This window comes from Capricornis sumatraensis, chromosome 9, assembly GCF_032405125.1.
Source record: "Capricornis sumatraensis isolate serow.1 chromosome 9, serow.2, whole genome shotgun sequence".
Classification (NCBI taxonomy): domain Eukaryota; kingdom Metazoa; phylum Chordata; class Mammalia; order Artiodactyla; family Bovidae; genus Capricornis; species Capricornis sumatraensis.
The window spans coordinates 56602449-56627293 of NC_091077.1; the positions used below are offsets into that span (position 1 = coordinate 56602449).

The window sequence follows — 24845 nt, forward strand, 5'->3', positions numbered from 1 at the left end:
AGATCAGCCCTGGGACTTCTTTGGAAGGAATGATGCTAAAGCTGAAACTCCAGCACTTTGGCCACCTCATGAGAAGAGTTGACTCATTGGAAAAGACTCTGATGCTGGGAGGGATTGGGGGCAGGAGGAAAAGGGGATGACAGAAGATGAGATGGCTGGATGGCATCACGGACTCAATGGACGTGAGTCTGAGTGAACTCCAGGGGATGGTGATGAACAGGGAGGCCTGGTGTGCTGCGATTCATGGGGTCGCAAAGAGTCAGACACGACTGAGCGACTGAACTGAACTGAACTGAACAGGTAAACAGACTGGATCCAAATAGGGAAAGAAGTATGTCAAGGCTGTAGATTGTCACCCTGCTTATTTAACTTATATGCAGAGTGAGTGAGTTGTTCAGTCATGCCTGACTCTTTGCAACCCCATGGACTATAGCCTGCCAGGCTCCTCTGTCCATGGAATTCTCTAGGCACGATCACTGGAGTGGGTTGCCATTTCCTTCTCTATATATGCAGAGTACACTGTGCGAAATGCCAGGTTGGGTAAAACACAAACTGGAATCAATATTGCTGGGAGAAATATCAATAACCTCAGATATGCAGATGACACCACCCTTATGGCAGAAAGCAAAGAAGAACTAAAGAGACCCTTGATGAAAGCAAAAGAGGAGAGTGAAAAACTGGTCCCATCATTTCATGGGAAATAGATGCAGTAACAGTGGAAACAGTGGCAGACTTTATTTTTGGGGGCTCCAAAATCACTGCAGATGGTGTTTGCAGCCATGAAATTAAAAGACACTTGCTCTTTGGAAGAAAAGCTAAGACAAACCTAGACAGCATATTAAAAAGCAGAGACATTACTTTGCCTACAAAGGTCTGTCTAGTTAAAGCTATGGTTTTCCAGTAGTCATGTACAGATGTGAGAGTTGGACGATAAAGAAAGCTGTAACTCCAAAGAATTAATGCTTTTGAATTGTGGTGTTGAAGAAGACTCTTGAGAGTCCCTTGGATAGCAAGAAGATCCAACCAGTCGATCCTAAAGGAAATCAGTCTCGAATATTCATTGGAAGAACTGATGTTGAAGCTGAAACTCCAATACTTTGGCCACTTGAAGCAAAGAACTGATTCATTGGAAAAGACCCTGATGCTGGGAAAGACTGAAGGCAGGAGGAGAAGGGGATAACAGAGGATGTGATGGTTGGATGGCATCACCGACTCGATAGACATGAGTTTGAGTAAGTTCTGGGAGCTGGTGTTGGACAGGGAAGCTGGCATGCTGCAATCCATGGGGTTGCAAAGAGTCAGACACAACTGAGCGACTGAACTGAACAGGTAAATATTATCTCTCCCAAAAAATAGTTCCATTTTTTTAAGAATTATATGCTTAGTAGACTTGTATTATAAAAACTATACTCAATCACCATCATTATATTTTAATGTTTTCAATTAAAAATATGTGCAAATTTATTTCTCTTGTTACAAAGCACCTACACAGTATTTTGATGTTGCCTCATGGCCCATAAAGTCTTAAGATGTTGACTATCTGGCTCTTTACAGAAATGAATTAGGAAAAGGTGACCCACTCTAGTCTTCTTGCCTGGAAAATTCCACGGCCAGAGGAGCTTGGCAGGCTACAGTGCATAGGGTCGCATAGAGTTGGACAGGACTCAGCACACGTGCACTTTACAGAAAAAGTCTGCCACTTCTAATCTAAACAGTGTCCAAGAAGTCAACTCAGCCAGAGACATGGCAACAAAGTTATTTTTCTCATCAGCACTATTATTCTTAGAGAGCAATTTTGGAGAACATGGAGCTGTTTACAAATGCATTATTTTGCAGTATAGCAGGAAAAATCTGCCATAATGTCTGCCAAAATGACATAATGTCATAATAATCACAACAGCCCTTCCAGAAGCTCAACTACCTGCTTCAAGCCCAGGCTTAAAAAGGCAGGGCCAGTCTGGCCATGTGCTCACCAGGGTCAGGAACATATCATTAATCTCAACAGTATGTCTGTGTAGTACAGTACAGTACCAAATACTCATTCATCACCCTCAGCCTCTCAGACTAACACGTTGTGGTCCAGGTTCATTACTGAACCTGGATCTGCAAAACAAAAACAAGGTTAATTACCCAGAAATTCTCTGGGGTCATAATGATAGATCTGTAGACCAGCCATTAAGTCTGCCCCAAAAACAAAACTAGGCAACATGCGTCAGACCTGAGCAAACCCTGGAAATAAGTAATTATGTCCATCATCATAATTAATAATAATAATGACAATTAAACAATTTTTAATATAATAAGGGCTTCAGATGGCAGAGACACTTGCAATGCAGGAGACCCAGGTTCAATCCCTGGGTCAGGAAGATTCCCTGGAGGAGGGAATAGCTACCCACCCCAATATCCCTGCCTGGAAAATTTCATGGACAGAGGAGCCTGGTGGGCTAAATAATAATAAAGCAATTCTAAACTATTTACACCTGCAGTAGGCATGTAAAGGTGCATGAGAAATGGACTTTCCTAGGCAAGAAAATAGGATATAGCAATCTTAGCTGTAATGCTATACAGAACAGGTGAAAAACACAATAGTTCAGGACTTCCCTGGTGGGCCAGTGGTTAAGACTTTGCCTTCCAATGCAGGGGGTGTGGATTCGATCCCCGGCTGGGGAACTGAGATCCCACATGCAGCAGGGTGTGGCCAAAAATTAAAATATAAATAAATATATGAATACAACATTGTAAATCAACCAAGAAAATTCAAAACAGAATTGTTCTACTTAAAACAGGGTTACACAGGACCACAGATCTCCAAGGTGGCCTCTGAACACCATTCATGGACACCTAAGCTCACACAGGTATAGGGCTTGAAAACCATAATAAAAGATAATCAGGAGCTCCAGAGGTACATCTTCTTCATCCACAACATCAGGACAAGAATAACAGCTATTTCCAAAATTTGCAAGCATTAAGTGAATTAATGATTAAATATTCTTTTTAGTGAGTAGCACATGGTAAGCACCCCATAAATATTAGGTATTATTTTCTTTTTTACTAAACAGTTGTCATCATATTATATATACTGTAAACATAATTATTCACTTTGATTTATTTCTCTTCATTAGACTGTAAGTATTCCCATATTATTACATATTCTTCATTGGCATATTTTTAATTTAATGAGACACAAATGGCACTTTAGTTTCACTTTGATTTGGATTCGTGTAATAATTAGTGAGGGTAATTATCTTTGTATATATTTATTTATTAACTATATTTTTTCTTGTTATGTCTGTTTAGGAATCTTGTTCAAGAACCCAGTGGGCATATTAGTACACTGAAAAAAAAAAAAAGAACCCAATGGGAAACTGCACAATTTCTTAAAATTAATATTGATTAAGAGTGAAAGGAAGCTTACCTTCTGGACACCCTGTCTTAAAAACGCACTAGCAAAAGACTCCAAAACACAGTTGAGAAAACCAGCCCCTGTGATTGAAATCCTGCCTTTCTGAATGAACTCTGTCCTGCAAAAAACAAAAATATAAACCCTTGCTGTCATTTCTATATTTGAATATTTAAGTTAAAGGCATTTCCAACAGCATAATTACCATTTATAATCAACACAAAATAATATCCATAGTAATTCAATAATTGCCTATTAGGACAAAAGATCTTATTAAAAAGAGACTTCCAGTTTATATAACATAAGCAATGTATTATACTCAAATTAAAAACTATTCATTTCAAATCGCTAAGAAAGTATATCTTTAAAGTCTTCACCATGCACAAAAAGAAACTATCACTATGTGAGGTAATGGATGTGTTAACTAACCTTATTGTGTTTATTTTGTAATATATACATATTTCAAATCATTACACCATACATTTTAAACTTACACAATATTACATGCCAATTGCATCTCAATAAAGCTGGAAAGAAGAGAAAATAAATGGGTGCATTATTCTGATAATAAAACCGATATAAAACATAAGTTTTATTTATACCTAACAAATCAAACGATGCTTACTCCTTGGAAGAAAACTTATGACCAACCTAGATAGCATATTCAAAAGCAGAGACATTACTTTGCCAATTAAGGTCCATCTAGTCAAGGCTATGGTTTTTCCAGTGGTCATGTATGGATGTGAGAGTTGGACTGTGAAGAAGGCTGAGCACCGAAGAATTCATGCGTTTGAACTGTGGTGTTGGAGAAGACTCTTGAGAGTCCCTTGGACTGCAAGAAGATCCAACCAGTCCATTCTGAAAGAGATCAGCCCTGGGATTTCTTTGGAAGGAATGATGCTAAAGCTGAAACTCCAGTACTTTGGCCACCTCATGCGAAGAGGTGACTCATTGGAAAAGACTCTGATGCTGGGAGGGATTGGGGGCAGGAGGAGAATGGGACGACAGAAGATGAGATGGCTGGATGGCATCACTGACTCGATGGACGTTAGTCTGAGTGAACTCCGGGAGTTGGTGATGGACAGGGAGACCTGGCGTGCTGTGATACATGGGGTCGCAAAGAGTTGGACACGACTGAGCGACTGAACTGAACTAAACTGAACAAATCATAATGATTAAAATCTGACAGGACGGTCAAAAAGCTTTAAGAATCTCTATTACAATAAATCTGACTGATTCTAAGTAAATATATCATGGAATGTGAAGTCAAGTGGGCCTTAGGAAGCATCACTACGAACAAAGCTAGTGGAGGTGATGGAATTCCAGTTGAGCTATTTCAAATCCTAAAAGATGCTGCTGTGAAAGTGCTGCACTCAAAATGCCAGCAAATTTGGAAAACTCAGCCGTGTTCACAGAACTGGAAAAGGTCAGTTTTCATTCCAATTCCAAAGAAAGGCAATGCCAAAGAATGCTCAAACTATCACACAACTGTACTCATCTCACATGCTAACAAAGTAATGCTCAAAACTCTCCAAGCCAGGCTTCAGCAATATGTGAACTGTGAACTTCCAGATATTCAATCTGGATTTAGAAAAGGCAGAGGAACCAGAGATCAAATTGCCAACATCTGTTGAATCATCAAAAAAGCAAGAGAGTTTCAGAAAAACATTTACCTCTGTTTTATTGACTAGGCCAAAGCCTTTGACTGTGTGGATCACAATAAACTGTGGAAAATCCTGAGAAAGATGGGAATACCAGACCACCTGACCTGCCTCCTGAGAAATCTGTATGCAGGTCAAGAAGCAACGGTTAGAATAGGACATGGAAAAACAGACTGGTTCTAAATTGGGAAAGGAGTACATTAAGGCTGTATATTGTCGCCCTGTTTATTTAACTTCTATGCAGAGTACATCATGTGAAATGCTGAGCTGGATGAAGCACAAGCTGGAATCAAGATTGCCGGGAGAAATATCAATAACCTCAGATATGCAAATGACACCACTCTTATGGCAGAAAGCAAAGAAAAACTAAAAAGCCCCTTAATGAAAGTAGAAGGGGAGAGTGAAAAAGTTGGCTTAGAACTCAACATTCAGAAAACTAAGATCATGGCATCCAGTTCCAACACTTCATGGCAAATAGATGGGGAAACAATGGAAACAGTGTCAGACTTTATTTTGGGGGGCTCCAAAATCACTGCAGATGGTGACTGCAGCCATGAAATTAAAAGACTTGCTCCTTGAGAGAAAAGTTGTAACTAACCTAGACAGCTTATTCAAAAGCAGAGACATTACTTTGCCAACAAAGGTCCATCTAGTCAAGGCTATGGTTTTTCCAGTGGTCATGTATGGATGTGAGAGTTGGACTATAAAGAAAGCTGAGCTCCGAAGAATTGATGCTTTTGAATTGTGGTGTTGGAGAAGACTCTTGAGAGTCCTTTGGACTGCAAGGCGACCCAACCAGTCCATCCTAAAGGAAATCAGTCCTAAAGATTCATTGGAATGACTGATGCTGAAGGTGAAACTCCAATACTTTGGCCACCTGATGCAAATAACTGACTCATTGGAAAAGACCCTGATGCTGGGAAAGATTGAAGGTGGGAGGAGAAAGGGACGACAGAGGATGAGATTGTCGGACGGCATCACTGACTCAATGGACGTGAGTCTGAGTAAACTCCAGGAGTTGGTGATGGACAGGAGAGGCCTGGCATGCTGCGGTTCATGGGGTCACAAAGAGTCTGACACAACTGAGTGACTAAACTGAACTGACTGAAGTAAATATATATACATATCCTCATCCCATGCTACAAAATGTCTTGCAAAAATTAAATCTGAGACAATTATTAGCTTGAGTAGATCACTTAGATTCTCTTAACTCAGTATCTTCCCCATATAAACTGGAAATAATTATAGCATCTTACATTTACAACCAGTGCCAGAAATAAATAAACACATACATACAACAGGAACATGAACAGCTCCTGACACACAGTAAAGAACTTATTAAATGTTAGGCAGCCACCATTCCTAACAGACAGAAATAGGAAAAGAGCCTGGAATGACTTCTTTAATCTTTGATTAGAAAAGGAGGTGAGGGACTTCCCTGGAGGTCAGCAGCTAACATTCTGTGCTCCCATGCAGGAGGCCTAGGTTCAATCCCTGGTCAGGGAACTAGATCACCCACACTGCACCTAAAGATCCCACATGCCACAACTAAGACCCAGCAGAGCCAAAAAAAATTATAAAAAAGGAGGTGAGATAGATTATATATGCCACTGATCTATTTAAAGTCTTACCAATATTATCTCCATTTCATAAAATAAAGATCTAAACAACACTTGAGAGTCATATCAGAAAGATGACAGAATGGTAAGCCCCAGGCCCCCATTTCCTCATCAAGAACCCAACTTAACAACATATGACCAGTGAAAAGACTACAGCACCCATGTGAATATAAAGCCAAGCAGAGCCACATCAGAGTGAATAATAATGTGCTGCACTGACCTACTCGTAGCCCCATGCATCCAGCACAGTGCAGCACAATCAGGAGAAAGCTCTTAACTCCTGGCTTCTCTGGGAGAAAAGGAAAGAGTGGAATGTATGGCTAACATCCTGGCTTTATGGGTGTGCTGTCTGAAGAACTGGTTTCTGTCTTGCCTGACTCAGAATGCTGAAGGAAACAGCAGCATATTCTGGATATCAGGGGGCTGCTAAGAATAAAACCAAGGTGGCTTCTTATAGCGCCAGAGAATCTGTAGTACCACAGACAGACACTGTGAGCACATATTCACCAAGAGAATATGAGCTCTTGAAAACAGGAGCAGACCTTCTAACTAGCGAATTAAACACACAAGCCTAAAAAAGAAACATCCTAAGACTTGAGAGGGCCCCCCACCCCAAATCCCTATTCAGACTGATGAGTGAAAGTGTTCCCCTGTGCAAAGCAAACATGCAGGGGTTGGGAGAGTTGGCTGTCTCTTTAAATGCCCAAGTCTCGGGTCACAAAGTAAACAAACAAGGAAATAGGCGTAACCAAAATAACAAAATAAATCTCTAGAAACGAATCCTAAAAAACCAGAAATTATGAATTACCTGACAAATTCAAAACAATCACCTTAAAGATGCTTGATAAGCTAAAAGAGAATAGAAGTAGACAACTAAATGAAATCAGGAAATGAGGCATGGACAAAATGAGACTATCCAAAAAAAGATAGAAACTAGAGAAGAAAAATAAGGGGGCAGGAGGTCAGGAATCAGGAGCTAAAGAATAAAATACTTGAAAACTTCACTAGCACAGTTAACACCAGATTTGATCAAGCAGAAGAAAGAATTAGCGACCTTGAGGATATGTCATTTGAAATTACTAAATCAGAAGAGAGAGAATGGGGGGTAAAAGGAAGTGAAGACAGCCTTGTGGACTTATGGAACACCATTGAGTGGTCAATGTATACATTATGGAAGTGCCAGAAGGAGAAGAAAGAGAGAAAGGAGCAAAGAGCCTATTTAAAGAAACAATGGCAGAAAACTTTCCAAATCTGAGGGAGAAAATGGATATCCAAATTTAGGAAACTCAGTGATTCCAAATAGGATAAATTCTAAAGAGACTCACATCAAGACTTTTATAATCAAATTATCAAGTCACAGAAAATGAGAGAGAATCTTAAAAGCATCAAGAAAAATAAAACAAAGGAGCCCCCATAAAGTTTTCAATGATTTCTTAGGAGAAACTAAGAAGGCCAGAAGAAACTGGGATGATATATTCAAAGGGCTCCCTGGTAAAGGAAATGCCAACCCACTCCAGTATTCTTGCCTAGAGAATCCCATGGATGGAGGAGCCTGGCAGGTTACAGTCCATGGGGTCTCAAGAGTCAGACATGACTTAATGACTACAGGGAGAAAGATATAAAGGGCTAAAGGAAAAAAAGAAAAAAAAAAACAAAAACACCTGAAAACCAAGGATATCATATTTGATAAAATTATCCTTCAAAAGTAAAGGCGAAATTAAGGTTTCCCACATAAACAAAAGCTGAGGGAGTTCACCACCACAAGAGACTGGACTCTGCCTCATTCATTCATTTGTTCAACACACACTGACAGTGTGGTTACAATACGCTGAGCACCTTACTGGGTGCAAGAGTCATACAGAGAAGGACAGGATCTGTCCTCCAGAATCCCACTGACTAGTGGGAAAGAGAGACAAGATGGTGAGTGTCACCCAGCAAATGGAGGCAAAGAGTTCCACCAGCGGAAAACTACAAGGATCCAGACAAGGTGTGAAGGAGCAGAGAATGTCTGAAGAGCTAGTTATCAGTAAATACCCAGTACTTAGTGAGGGGCTGATAAATTCTTTCCATAAAAAAGTATAAGGTAGGCATGGGAGATGCTAGGAGATAAGGCTATCAGGGCAGATGGAGACCAGACTGCAAATGGTCTTCCCAGATTGAGGAGTTTAGACTTTACATTGAAGACAAGGGATTTATCTGAGGCCACCAAATAATAGGTACAGATTAACAGTTACATGTGCACCATTAAATAAAAGGCTTGATGCCTTTGCTTAATGCTTTTAGATGAGCCCATATCCTCCATTTTCAGCACACTGCCTACACTCAGTGAGTTCAATGAGTATTTGCTAAATGGATAAACATTTAATTTCTTTACAATCAAAACTATTCAAGGGTTTCCCTGGTGGTCCAGTGGGTACGATTCCATGCTTCTCAATCGCTGGTCAGGGAACTAGATCCCATATGTTGCAACAAAGATCAAAGATTTCGTGTGTCACAACTAAGACCAGGCAGGCAAATAAATAAACAAAAATGAATACTAAAAAAATATTGCCCCTACTTTCTCATATCTCTAAGAAAAGGAAATGGGAGCCGGATCTCCCATAGGTATACTTGGGAGTGTGTGTATATGTATATATGAGCACATTCACTAAGAAACATATTAAGAAAATTATGAAACCAAAAAGCTGTGATTTGGGTAAAAATAGTTACTACAACCCTTAATTAGATCTCTCTAAATGTCTAATAGCAGTAGCCTCCACATTTAGATGATGCAGACTAAAAGGAAACCTTCAGAACACTTCTCTCCCCGTCCCGCCCTCCATCTCTCCCTCCTCCTCGCTCTCACATACATGCACAGCTATCCTAGCCAATCTCACAAATATTCTAGGCAAAGCAGCTTCCACCTCTTAGATCTAAGCCTATTTAGAATGATTTGCCCATGTAAAACTATATCCTAGTGACATTAATCTTTCCTGTCTTTGTTCCAGATTAAGTCAGAGTAGAATTTTAGTGATTTTAATATTTAAAAATGAAAAGTTGAGCAGTCCTACACTCTAGGGAGAAATGTACTCTTCAGTCTGCAAGGAAAATGTAGGTGAGGGATTAATATAAGTCTCACTTACATCATATTCTAACCAATATTTCTTTCCACCACTTTCAGGAGAAGTAAATGCTCAGAAAAGCACTCTCAGGCTTATCCACATATCAGAGAATAACAGGGCAGTAAAGCAGGGTCATGCCCTTGCCATCAGTGAGATGCAAGCTTATCCTATTATATTTTAAGACTTTCATAGAAGGAACTGCTGTATTTCCTCTCAATAACTCATTGGCAAAGCATATCAGATATATTCTTCTTAATACACGTAGCTAATCTAAATCCCTCATGCTAGGTAAGCCTCCATTTAAGTTCCAACACAAAACACAGTAGCTTACACAACAACTTATGGTTTAATTTCAGCTCTTTAAAAAGAGAGAGAGAGAGAGATAAGATGGATGGATGAGCATATGAACAGACAAGTGGACAGAGCTAAAATATGAACAGACTCTCTGGGCATTAGAATTATAGGTGCTATGTATTTACTTTGTTCTTTTTACTAATTTTCTGTAATAAAGATGTATTACTCGGCAATCAACAAAAATATTACTAATAAATCCTTAAGCATCATTTTCATATAAACAGTCATCTTTAACAGGCTCTGTGCAACCATGAACCATTTTCAGCATAGGGACATGCTAACTTCTGACTTAACTCCTTCATTTAAAGTCTCATTAAGTCAACTCTCAGCTTTCCTTTTCCCACACTACATAACTCCAGTTCTTTGTGCTTTTTGTCCTATGACTTTCTCCTTGACCCCAAGCTTAAAGCATCTGATGTTTGACTCAAGAGATATAAAGATGATTCAAGTTTTCCTACACCTGTCTCTATTCAGCCTAAAGGAATGACTGCATCCATTCACAATGTTATATACTCAGGGTCACACGCACTCTTCAAAAAACTGTACAGTAAAATTGTGTATTATATATCAGACACAGTATTACCTTCTAAGGTTGTCACTCTTAATATGTTTTCTTTCTTTTACACATGAGGAAACGGTGGTAGAAGTTAAATAACTTGCCTGAGGTCATAGCCTGGCATCATGCAGACACATATATACAGGCTCAAAACCCTAGCCCTGCCCCTATCTCAGTGAAAGAGACAACCATCGTCCCAGGCTATGAGATTAGAAATCTCAGCAACAGGTTACATGGCTCTTTTTTCTAATCCATCCAAACATTCACTCAGTCCCCAGACTGTGTTTATTTTACTTCTCAAGTCCCTCAACAGTCCATGCCATTCTCTCTCTTGCTGCTGCTACTGCCTGAGTTTAGCACAGCACTGTCTCTTCAGGACCACAACTGCCTCCTGATGGGGTTTCTGCCTCCCGCATGGGCTCCCCATAATTCACACTGCCCCGTCAGCTTCCTAAGCACATCCTGATCTTATCTCTGTTCACCAAGGCACAGAGAATAAAACTGACTTGCTTAGTGGAGATGCACCCCTACTGTTACATGAAGCTGTTGTTAGTTTTCACTGCTGTATACTGTTCTATTGTTTGAAAATACTCCAGATTATCTATCCGCTCTCCCTAAGATGGACATATAATATGGACTCAGTTTGGAGTTTTGTAAAGGAAACACTTATAACATATCCAGTTACACACGTACACAAGGGTCTCTAGAGTGTCTTTGCTGTTGTTCAGTCGCTCAGTTATGTCTGACACTTTTGTGACTCCATGGACTACAATATGCCAGGCTTCCCTGTCCTTCACCATCTCCCGGAGCTTACTCAAACTGATGTCCATTGAGCCAGTGATGGCATCCAACTATCTTAGCCTCGGTTCATTCCTTTCTCCTCCCGCCTTCAAACTTTTCCAGCATCAGGATCCTTTCCAATGAGTTGGCTCCTCACATCAGATGGCCAAAATATTGGAGCTTTAGCCTCAGCATCAGTCCCTCCAATCAGTCCTTCCAGGATGCCCGCTGACTCTGACTTCACTCTTCCCCCCAGGAAGCTGATGCACATCGCCTTCAACAACATGAACCCCTTTCCCATGAAACAGCTGCACCAGCTATGGGCAGCCCACCAGGAGCGGCTGGAGGCTGAGCTGAACAAACTAGAGCAAGGCCGAGTACCTGGAAACTGCCAGGTCTGATTTTATTTAGGGTTGACTGGTTTGATCTCCTTGCAGTCCAAGGAACTGTCAGGAGTCTTCTCCAACACCACAGTGGGAAAGCATCAGTTCTTTGGTACTCAGCCTTCTTTATGATCCAACTCTCACATCCATACATGACTACTATAAAAACCATAGCTTTGACTATACGGATCTTTATCAGCAAAGTAATCTCTCTGCTTTTTAATATGTTATCTAGCTTTTAATATGTTGCCATAGCTTTTCTTCCAAGGAGTAAGTATCTTTTAATTTCATGGCTAGAGTCACTGTCCACAGTGATTTTGGAGCCCAAGAAAATAAAGTATGTCACTGTTTCCATTGATTTCCCATCTATTTGCCTAGTGGTCAAATACCTGTGTCACTGGACATGTACAGTTTCAATTTTTTTTTTTAAATACCATGGTTTTCTAAATGGTTGGACTGGGTTGGTCAAAAAATCCATTCAGGGTTTTCTGCATGATGATATGGCAAAATCCAAATGAACTTTTTGGCCAACCCAATATCTATATATATTTTTTCTTTATTGTATCATTTCCAATTGCAATGACTAGCACATGGTAGGAAATCAATAATGCATTAGGAACAGAAGAATGGAGAGGAGGAGGGAGGGTAAGGAAGAAGTAGGGAAGAAGAAAAAGGAGGAGAAATTTATAGTACATCTCAATACTTTGGTCAGGGAAATTGAATCAAATGTCTCAAGAGCTCACTCGTAGTTGTCAGGAGGAGGCAGCCTTTACCTGGCTGAGAGATCAGCTAGCCCAATATCTGGAAACTTGTTTAAAAAGGAGGCTCACTCACTCATAGGACAAACATATGCTATGCTAAGTCGCTTCAGTCGCATACAACTCTGTGGAACCCAAAAACGGCAGCCCACCAGGCTCTGCCGTCCCTGGGATTTTCCAGGCAAGAGTAATGGAGCGGGGTGCCATATATAACTGAGCAGTAAAGAAGCCGCCTGCTAACGCAGGCGATGCGGTTGGATCCCTGGGTCTGGAAGACACACTGGAGAATGAAATGGCAACCCACTCCAGCATTCTTGCCTGGAAAATCCCATGGACAGAGGACCCTGGTGGGCTACTGTCCATGGGGTCATAAAGACTCAAACACGACTTAAGAAACTGAGCACGCACGAACCTGAGTCCCATCTATTGCTTTGTCCACTGGCAAACAGAATTCTACACAGAGCACACTGGAATCATGACAGAGAGCACACAGCTCAAAGGTCGCAACTCCTCTGTGACAGTGAATGACAGTTTATACCATCAGTCTCCAAGGTTGGGGTCATGTAAAAATGTGGTTCCTTCTGAACTGGAGAAAATGAAATAGTTCAGAGGAAATATGGATCAGGAATTAATCCCCAGGGTGTGCAGCCACCAGCAAGGAATCCATAAAATGGCTGTTTCCAGGAAAGCAAAAGCTCATAATGAGATCTTGTCCCTGAGTTACTGACTGGCTGGGTATGGCAAATCTGGCCAAATTATTTTCACAATGGGAATTTAATTGAAGTGTCTTTGATGAGAAAAAAAAAGATTCCATGGATACGCTTGTGATGACATCTCAGTTCTAACTGAGATGCTTGTGACATTCTGTAACCAACACAGAGGGGTGGCCCAAGGGACAAGCAGAGTCTGAGGGTCAGGTTGCCTGCCCATGCCCTCCTAACCCTCTGGGCCCGACACTGCTGCAGAGACTGTCCTGCATTCCACCACACGAGGACACGTGGTCCCCCCAAAGTCTTACCAAATCCACCAACAAAACCGTGCTTCCTCAGGGCCCCAGTTCAACTTACAGGGTTCTCAGTAAGCACTAAGCAGTTTTTAACCTTACCACAACCCACATAATTTTATACACATTGCTTACATTTTATATCTATATGTGTATTAAATATATATATACATGTATATTTATATATATTTATACAGGACATGGGTGAGGCATGTGGCTCCTTCAGTCAGATGGCTTGTATTCATATCTCCTCTCTATCACAGAATGGGACTCGTCCACATAGGTAAGTTCCTGAAGCACCGTCTCCTCTGTAAAATGGGGTTAATCATACCTACTCAGAGGTTGTTCCAAAGGTGAATAAGATAATATGTAAGGTAGTACTCAAGGCAATATGGTAAACATTCAATACAAGTTAGTTAATCACACTAACACTGCTAGTAATAATGCTATTAAACTGCTACCACATTTGCAGAAAGAGGGGTACAACGTCTTAGAAAGTAAATGCCCACAGAAGAAATCCAGCGCCAGTAAACTCCAAAGTATTTCCAGTCCATTAGCATCTAGGTGGCACTCAATCCTCATAAACCACCTGGCAGGGAGTCCCTCCCTCCCCGTGCTGGCATTCAAGGCCCTCAGAGCTCCAGACCCTCCATCTTTCCAGCCTTTCCTCCCATGCTGCTGCTGCTGAGTCACTTCATTCGTGTCCAACTCTGTGTGACGCTATGGACTGTAGCCCACCAAGTTTCTCTGTCCGTGGAATTCTCCCGGCAAGAATGCTGGAGTGGATCGCCATGCCCTCCTCCAGGAGATCGTCTCAACCCAGGGATCGAACCTGGGTCTTCTGCATTACGGTCAGATTCTTTACCACTGAGCCACAGGGAAACCCTCTTATCACATATCAAATGCCAGCTCAGCGGTTACAGAGACCAAACAGTCTGCTGGCCTCTATAACCTCCACTCCTAAAGTCTTTCCCCCTGAGCTGCTCTCTTTTAACCTGTTCTAGGAATCAATGGGTTGCTATCTAAGTGATTAGCCATGAGCAGCAGCAGGGAGTAAGTAACAGTGGATTGCAGGAGTGAGTATATATTACAGGCAGGGTGACTCAGCCTCTTAAAATACAGCATTAATTTTCACAATCTGTCTTATTAATAGCCTGCTGTGGAGAAGCACTGTATTAAAACTTCGATACACATGTTTTTCAATTCTCACCATCTATCTTAGGACATAGATAATATTAACCCCATTTTACAGACAAAAACACTGAGGCTCAGAAAGGTGAATTGGCTAAGGTGACACAAAAGTAAGTACATGGCCACTTTTTGAATCCACACAGTTAACATCTGTTCCCACATCCCTTCCCACAACCGTGCGACCTAGGAAGGTGCCTATTCAGTGCAAGTTGACTGGCATCCTGAGTGATGGGCAAAGCTTGACAATATACAAGTTTGTGGACTGGTCTACTGGAGGCTTGTCTTAGAAAACTGGGCCCACCATCACATGCATCCCGCTCAGGCTGGCGTCAAGGCTGTGTGCTCTACTGGGTGGCCCAGTCCTCCGCCATCAGAAGGGCTACGCATTTAGCTGAATGCGCCACTGTCACTGTTTCAAAGTTCCTAACTCTTTTTTAACAGGGGACTCTGCCTTTTCATTTTGGACTGGCTCCTGCAAATTATCTAGCCGTTCCTGATCCCATTTCAAATGCTGGTCTGTACAGCACTACCAAGTCCCTAGGAAGTTTTCTGAGATGCTTAAACATACCTACTTTAGTTTAGCAATACCTAATAAAACCCTCAAACATATGTAAACCTTTGGACCCATAATATCTACCTCTAACAATGGGCTTTGAGCAAAAAAATCTTAGATGAGGGTATAGACCAGCCTACAAAGATTCTCATCACATGATTATCTACAAGAGCAAATAATGTAATTCCCAATAATTAAACACATTAGAATAATTTTATCCAATAAACTGAAAAAGCCATTTTTAAAAATCATTTTAAAGTGACACATTTAATAAGGAAAGACAGTCCCAAAGGTAATGTTAAATTAATGTAAAAGTCAGAATACCACGTGCAGCATGTTACATGTCTGTAAAAATGATTTGTTCTGCAGAATAAGTAAATGAATTATAGCAACTGCACTCTCCTACCACAGAATGCTCCAGAGTAATGGGAAAAGCACAAACTGCTGATCCCTAAAGTCTACCAGGTGGACTGCCATCAGGTTCCTGGCTACAGCTCCAAAAGACCTTCAGGTTGTTCTGCATGGCATCAATTCTTGGTTGATATTAATGAAACACTGTAATTTTTAACACCCAAACTTTTTTTATTTACTAGAGGAGAATGGAGGAAGGGAAAGGAGGAAAGAAAGGAAAAGAAAGGAAGGGAAAGGAAGGAAAGGGATAAAGATAAAAAGAAGAGAAAGAGATGAAGGAAGGGAGAGGGAGGAAGGAGGAAGGAAATTAAACTGGCACCTCTGTTCCATAAGAGATTTCAGAGGAGTTCATTCAAATTTCGCTAAACTTTTCAACAGGGTGTTTCTGCCAAAAAGTGTTAACTGTCTGCTGGAGAGCCAGATTATCAACTGGTCCTGCTGTATAAGATTAACAGGAACTATGCAGAAAACAGAGCTGCAAAACGAGTGCCAGCTGTATGTCTGCTTTCCACTGGAACCACAGTACACTGATGAGTTACTACGGGTTTTTAAATCAAGAGGCTCCACAGACTTACCTGGAAAACATTAAATATACTAATTCCCAGGAGCCAGCCCAGGCCAGCAAAACAAGATCACAATGAATCCACATGTTTAAACACCCCTCAATGCTGCACTAATATACAACACAAAACCAAAGGGCAAAGGAGGAGGGGAGGAAAAATAATCAATAGGCCTTCACTAAGATATTTCAAAAGCCCTTACTAGTAAATGGCATAGAGTGCTCTCCTGGCTAAACTCCATTGTTTCCAGTTCAGTCATCACCTCCATTTTCAATAAAACACTTACTGCACTTGTCAAAGTTAGTACCTTTAAGGCACCACACTACTCTGAAAACAGCATTTATTCACCATTACAACCTATATTATCTAGTGCTTTATACTCTCCAAGTGAAGAGCATTCCCATTTATTATCTTATTAAATCTCTACGTTACTCTTGTGAGGGCATCCCTGGTGGCTCAGCTGGTAAAGAATCGCCTTCAATGCAGGAGACCTGGGTTTGATCCTTGGGTTGGGAAGATCCCCTGGAGAAGGGAAAGTCTACCCACTCCAGTATTCTGGTCTGGAGAATGCTATGGACTGTATAGTCCATGGGGTCGCAAAGAGTCAGACACGACTGAGCGACTTTGACTCACTCTTGTGAGGGAGCTCAGGCCAGCTTGAGCCCTTTTCCTGGAGTCCAACGGCAAGTATATGACTAAGCAGGAAAAAGCGGGAAGAGAAGTATTCTGTATTACTGAGTTCAACATTCCCTCTACACCGAATTTCCCAACAAACCCTTTGAGGCTTCCCTGATCTGCACGTGTCCCTCCTGCCAGTGCCCTTTTTACTCCTCCTCATGTCCCCTTTTCAGCTCATAAGAAGGATTATCTGGCATTCATTCAACAAATGGCTACAGAGCCATCTCTGTGAGCCCTGCAGAGCCAGAGGTGGGGGTTCAGCAGGATGGGAAAGTAGAGAAGACCCTGATTATATGGATGACAATTATATCTATTGCAGGGGATTCTTACTGAGTGAAAAATAAGGCTCCTGCCCAGATGCTATATTTACAGAAAAGGCCTCGGTTTTCCATGTTCAATAACTAGCAGCTCATTCTGCTAATTGTCTCATCACTCACTGATACATGGGAAATTAAGATCAATATAATCAGAGGCATCTTGTTTGGGAGCATGAATACAGTAGGTTTTTTTATTTTATTGTTTATTAGATAACAATACCCTCAAGCCCTTTATCATCACAATCAAGGCTTAGAAATAATTACTAAGTAAAGTTGACAAAATCAGAATATTTTAATATATTTCAGTGAAAACAAGTTTGGAGGTCAACTAAAAAGGCCACTGTCAAACAAACACAAGGAAGTTACCTGTCAAATTTTCTCCTGGTGCGGGGGGGGGGGGGTGGGGGGGGGGAATACATCTGAGTAGGGAAAAAATAGATATACAACAAGAAATGCCCAATAATTAGTCCCTAGAAACATGCAAATTAATTATACTATTTGTATAATTATTCATTTGAATCACCAAATGAATACTTGAGACTTGGGATGTTTTAATCCAGAAACTTAAAAAGTAAAAATGTTATATACCTTATTTAACAGCATGAAGAGTAACTTCAATAGTAACAAAAACTTATTGAACTAAGAATGCTACTCATCTCAGTCTTTTAATCTGTGTTTAAAGTTTTGATTTGGGCTTTTTTGTTTCTTTTACTATATTCCAGGAGTGAAATTTTGGATATTTTATAAATGGTGAGTCAACATAACCAATGTTATTAACACACATGCTACTTGGCTGAAATCTCCATATCTCAGAAATAAGGTTTGCAAGCATCAGTGGACAAGCCAAAGTTCTTAGACATGGACAGGTGAAGACATGGGCCATCACGATGCTTGCTGCTGAGTATGGGATTATGGTCTTGTCACTCAAAAGCAAAAGAAACCCAGCTCTCTACTATCAGGAACAGCATGAGTCTCCACTGACAGTGATAACTTAAATTCTGCTTCACGATAACAGGGGCTTTTTATTTACCACCCAACACACACCGTTATGCTGAAAGGGCAAAGCCCAAGAAAAGTTTTACAAGATGATTCTTTTAGAATTACATTACTTGGATAAAGTAAATGTTATTAAAACCAAATCTTGTGCATATCAATTACATTTCCACATGGTACAATAAAAATCTGTTAATAATAAGAACCAGAAACTGATGGAAGTACATTTTAAAGTCTAGAAGCAAACACAAATTAGCAAGAAATTAATAAGTTTATCCTGGAATGGAAGGTTTCAGAGGGCAGAAACCATGACCTTTCATTCTGAAAAATCATACAGAGTGAAGCAAGTCAGAAAGAGAAAAACAAATACTGTATATTAACGCAATGCGGAATCTAGAAAAGTGGTACAGTATGGACACCAAGGAGGTGAAAGAAAGGGTGGGGTGAACTGGGATTGAATCAGATACACTACCGTGTACAAAACAGCCAACTAGTGAGAACCTACTGTACAGCGCAGGGAATGCTACTCAGCGCTCTGGGGTCTTCCAAACGGGACAGAAATACGAAACAGAGGGGTACATGTATATGTACAGCTGATTCACCATCCTGCACAGCAGAAACTATACAGCGCTGCAAAGCAATTATACGCCAATAACACTTTAAGTTAAAAAAAAATCTAAAACAAAACACTCCATTCTCCACTTCCAAGAGTAAATAAATGCCTGTGCCTGCTTGCTGGGTCACTTCAGTCATGTCCAACTCTTTTGCAACCCCATGGAATGTATAGTCCACCAGGATCTTCTGTCCATGGCATTCTCCAGGTAAGAATACTAGAGTGGGCTGCCACGCCCTCCTCCACGGGATCATCCCAACCCAGGGGTCAAACTCACATCTCTCATTTCTCCTACACTGGCAGGTGGGTTCTTTACCACTAGTGCCACCTGGGAAGCCAGTAAATGCCTGTATCCTACTTTATATAATAAAGTACATTCCCACAAAAGTTGACTTTTTTTATCTTGGGTGGATTCATTTTTCTATTCTCTGATGTGGCCCAAGTGTCACAAGCTGTGCAGTGCATTGCCCCCAGTATCTCTGACTCTGAAAATCCGGGCAGTTCCTTAGAGCACGATGCGGCCTTGGATCTACAGCAGATGGGGTCACAGCATAAGCCAAGAAAAGAACCCCAAATCCAGGGCAATTCAGTTCGAGTCAAACGCCTGTGGGCTTCCCAGATGGCTCGGTGGATAAAGAATCTGCCTGCAATGCAGGCGATGCAGAACACACAGGTTTGATCCCTGGGTCGGGAAGATCCCCCGGAGGAGGGCATGGCAACTTACTCCAGTATTCTTGCCTGGAGAATCCCACAGACAGAGGAGCCTGGTGGGCTGGCATCCACAGGGTCGCAAAGAGTTGGACATGCGTGAAGTGACAGAGCATGCACACACACGTACAAACGCCTGCACCGACCCCTGCATGTTATGCTCTTCACTGCTTCAATCTCACACTGGAGCTAAAAGAGAAGGGTTCCTACTCCCATGACTCTCGAATTGAGGGACTTATAGCCCCAGAGATGGTGAGCCTGCAGAATGCAAAATCACAACATGAAATACCTCCCCGAAATATAATGGGAAACAACCATAATGTTTCAACATTAAAACAGTACACGCTCAGGATTAGAATCAAAAGTTTCATGAATTTTTAAGAAGATGAGGATAATGGCAGCAATAAAAGTCATGATGTTGAGCACTAATATTTACTGACCATTATTGGCAGGCATGGGTTTCCCTGCTATCTTAGATGGTAAAGAATCAGCTTGCAATGCAGGAGACACAGGTTGAATCCCTGGGTCAGGAAGATCCCCTGGAGGAGGAAATGGTAACCCACTCCAGGATTATTGCCCAGGAGGAACTTTCCTGGTGCTCCAGTGGTAAAGAATCTGCCTTCAGTGTAGGGGATGCAGGTTCCATCCCTGATCAGAGGACTAAGATCCCACATGCTGTGGGGCTACTGAGCGTGTGCTCTGGAGTCCTCATGCCAGAACGAAGACCCACTCTAGTATTCTTGCCTGAAAAGTCTCTCAGACAGAGGAGCCCAGAGGGCTACAGTCCATGGGGTCACAAAGAGTCAGACATGACTTAGCAAGTAACACTTTCACTTTCATTTCACTTTCATAGGCAAGCATTACTCTAGCTCTCTGTGTGTATAATCTCATTTGATCCTCACAGCAGCCCTCTGAGATAAGGATATTATCCCCAACATACAGATAAAGAAACTGAGGCTTAGAGCAGCGAAGTACATTTTGCAAGGACATATATTTTGTTTCCAAGGTTGTTTCTAACCCCAGAATCTAGTCATTTACTGTGACACAGGACAGGAAAGACCCTGCACAGGCCTGGAGGAGCCAGGCTGGTTGTGCAATGAAGCAGATCTATAGTATGAACAAAGGATACAGGTATGGAAAGATGAGAGGCTGTGAGGGTACCTTAGGGCTTGCTTTCCAGCTCCGGGTTCCTGTCTCTTGGGAGGCCTGATGACTGGTACAGAGCTACCTCTGTATTCACTTACTGAAGTATGTTTCCATCACTTCCCAAAGCCTAACGAAGACAATGGGTACCATGTTGAAGAGGAAATGTGAAGAGGAAAAAAGGTGTGCAGTGGTCTTTCTTACTACACTCCAGTGGTGTGTGCGCAGGCGCCCTTCCGTCTTCTACGCAGCTCATGTGTTTCAGAGGGAAGAGGACACCCCCTCCCCAACACCCACACTGCAGCTCTAGGGGCAGATGCTGACTGGTGAGGGCCAGTCAGCCCGTATCAGCCTCTGACCACTTTTATTGGTCCAGGAAGGAGCGGGTGATCAAGGCTGACTCAGAGACTCAGAGAAAGGCCGTTTTCCCCACGGTTGGGATGGGTTCTCTTGCATTCACAGGTCTCTTTCCCTCACTTAAATGAGAACAAATGTACGCCCGTGGTGGATTCATGTTGATGTGTGGCAGATACACACAATACAATATTATAAAGTAAAATAATAATAATAATAAAATAATTTTTTAAAAAAATAAAAATAAATTAAGACATGAGTCAGAAGGACCCACAAAAAAAAAAAAAAATGAGGACAAATAAGTGTGCAACCCCAGTTGCTCCTGACAGCTAAGAGCTAACCCAACTTGGAAAAAAATTAGATATACAGGGAAAGGTGGAGCCCAAAGAACAACTATGAAACTGCAGCCCATCTGGTTACAAGGTAACAGAGCTCCTTACTGAGAGGAAGGGTAGTGTCATTGCCAGCAGCATAAATTCGAGAGCCAAACCGCCTGGATTTGAAGCTGATTCTGACACTTACTGGTCATATTAGCTAGTATAAGTTACTTAACTTCTCTAAGCCTCAGGTTGTAAAGGGGGATAAGAATAGTTCTAACCTCATGGAGTTTCTCTGAGGATTAAGTGAATTTACATATGTAAATTCATAAATACATACATACATCAAGCACTTAAAACAGAGCCTGGCATATAACAAAAGTATACAAGTGATGGCTGAGTGAGTCAGGGTGTCTGTAATTTACTGTGGAAGGCACCCTGATTAGAAGAGGGGACAGAATAAGTAAAGAGTAAGTATAAGAGGATATCTCTGAGGCCGGCAGTCCTAAGCTGGACTCTGGAAAAACTGAGATGAATGCAAAATATCACATCACTCCAGGCTCTGGAAAGGATGCCAATTCCATTCCATAAAAACTGCAGGAAGAAAATGTCTTACAAAGTTAACAAAGGAAGAAAGCATATTAGAAATACCCAGTTGTGTGATACACAGACAGGGAAAGACTGATGGAGCTCTGCCCCAGAAGATGCCACAACTGCAGAGACATCAGCAGGAGGCCAAAACTGGATTTATGTAGAGAGACACGGAGCAAGGCTTAGCCAGAGTCTACGGGAGACTCACTGTGCGCCGTCTCTGAATTGAGCCGATAGGCCATGCACAGGACAGAATGACATCTGGTTTCCCATCACACGCCCACACCTGCTACCTAACACACAGCTTGAAGGTCTAATTTTAGACTCAGCAGCCGTGACAGCCTCTTTTTTTTCTTTATAAAAGGACTGTCCACATTTCATCCTCTGGGCGCACTGACTAGTCACTACTCATACACTCTGCCAAGGAGGGGAATGGAAGTAATACTGGGTCCTTCTTTCTTTGATGTGCCCCCCTGCCCCCACCAAGATTATCCAGTCATTCAGAATGTCTGCCTAAAACACCCTTCTAAATCCACATCAAGACCTAAGAAAATGTAAGTTTCCCAGAGCCTGGATCACAGCTATCATCAGCCCTGCTCAGAAACCTTTGTGTGACCACTTGTTGCCAAAGGAACAAAACCCATTCTCCATAACCTGGAACCTAAAGCAACCTACAGTTTGAGATTAAGTCCATCCTTTTATAATTATCCATATTCCTGCCTCACCACTTGGGGTCGTATCTTACCTCCGCGACTTAGTGATGCTATCACTTTGGGTAAGTTATTTAACCTGAGCTTCAAAAAGCTACATGCGAAGGATCTAGCTCTGACCTTGACATAGTCAGAGTCAGTAACCAAAACGAGAGTGTTTTGCAGAGGACAAGAGCATAAAAAACCAAAGAAAGGAGAAAGTATAGTTGGCCAAAGCTTTTTTAGAGAGGAATCTGATAATATGTATCAAAATATAAAATGTACATAATCTTTGACCCAGAAATCCCACTTGCTCCATCTACTCTAAAAGGTCATTGAATAAGTGCAGAAATATGTAAGTTCAATGAATTCATCAGGGCTTCCTAGGTGGCTCAGTGGTTAAAAAAAAATCTCCCTGCAATGCAGAAGATGCAGGAGACTCAACTTGGGTTCGATCCCTGTGTCAGGAAGATCCCCTGGAGGAGGAAATGGTAACTAATTCCAGTATTCCTGCCTGGAAAGGCCATAGACAGAGGAGCCTGGCAGGCTACAGTCCATAAGGTTGCAAAGAGTCGGACAAGACTTAGCAAGGAAACAACAACAAAGTAATTTTATCACACCACTGTTTATAACAGCAAAAAATTCAGAAACAATCTAAATGCCAATTAGGATTGGACAAAGAAAATTATGCAAATAGGCACAACTGTTAGATGATGAAAACTGCTTCTTTTTCTCTTGAATTGCTTAGTATTTTTTACAAGATACATGTATCATTTTTTTTCCAGAATCAGACTATTAAAAAAAAAAAAACAATTTTTAAAAACACACAAAGGAAAAAGGTCCTGAAGGATGTTCTCCCTGGATTATCTGGGCCAATTTTCATTTTATAAAGAATTGATGAAGCTTTAGTAAAGATTTTCAGACTCAGTAGCCCAGAGAGCTGATAACATGAGGCTGAGATACTAATATATGAAATGAAAGACTTCTGTATTTTTTACATAAAATCAGCCAACTCTGTCCTTTTACTACTTCTACCAAAAAAAAGAAAGTGGGGGAGCTCTATTCTTTATCTATAATTTTTATAGTTAGTCCCAAACATCTATGACTTGCATGAAGTTCCTGGTATGAGGGAGACTGACAGGAAAAAAGAAAAAAAGCCAGTGGGTGGTTCAGAGTAAACCCACCTGAGATGCTAATAAGACTTAGCATTCATAATCAGTGTGCTGCTGGAGCATTCTAGAATTGTCACTACAGGACCAAAATTATGGGGAGCAGAAATGATGTGCACAAGTGATGGGGTTTCAGATGGATCTTAGACTTCTGTTTTTTAGTTATTTGGGTTTGGAGGCTTTATTTGCCAACCATACAGAATAGCAAAACATGCAGTAAATTATCCTCTGAAATCAGTTCACAGAAATAATCACTATTAACATTTGGTGCTTGTTATAGTTTGTTTTTGTTTGTAAACCTACCTCAAAGGAATTAATCATTTCTCACCTGTTATACTGGCAAAAAATAAAAAAGTATGTTAAGTCCTGGCAATGTTATAGGAAATGAGCTTTCATGTGCTGTTGATGTGAGTGTAAACACATTAACATATTGGTCATAGGAACTTCCCCTGTGGTCCAGTATTAAGAACCCACTTTGCAATGCAGGAGATGCAGGTTCAAACCCTGATCAAGGAACTAAGACTCCACATGCTGCAGGGAAACTAAGCCCATGTCACAACTAGAGTCCTCACAACTCAACAAAGACTCTGCAACCAAGACCCAGCTCAGCCAAATAAATATTTTTTAAAAGCCATATTGGTGACATAATCTATATAAACCTAAAATACGCATACCCTGAGAACCCGTCACATAACTTTCTTTTATTGAGGAATAATTCATATACCATAATGTACCCCTTTAAGGTATATAGTTCAGTGGTTTTAGTATACTCAAGAGTTACACAACCATCAATACTAGTTCCAGAATATTTGTATCATCCCCCAGAAAATTCCATCTCCTGTCCTCCTTGCCTATGGCAAACACTAAAACTACCTTCTGTCTCTATGAATCTGCCTGTTGCGGACTTTTAAAATAAACTGACTCAAACAATATATGGCCTTTT

General features: G+C 41.2%; 1 protein-coding gene across 1 annotated transcript in view; it reads right to left on the reverse strand.

The window, feature by feature from the left end:
* PRELID2 (PRELI domain containing 2) overlaps nt 1-24845 on the reverse strand; it is a 79063-nt gene that overhangs the window by 29463 nt on the left and 24755 nt on the right. The window contains exon 5 of the mRNA XM_068981342.1: nt 3416-3521. Coding sequence (XP_068837443.1) covers nt 3416-3521 — 106 coding nt within the window. The remainder of the gene's footprint in view (nt 1-3415; nt 3522-24845) is intronic.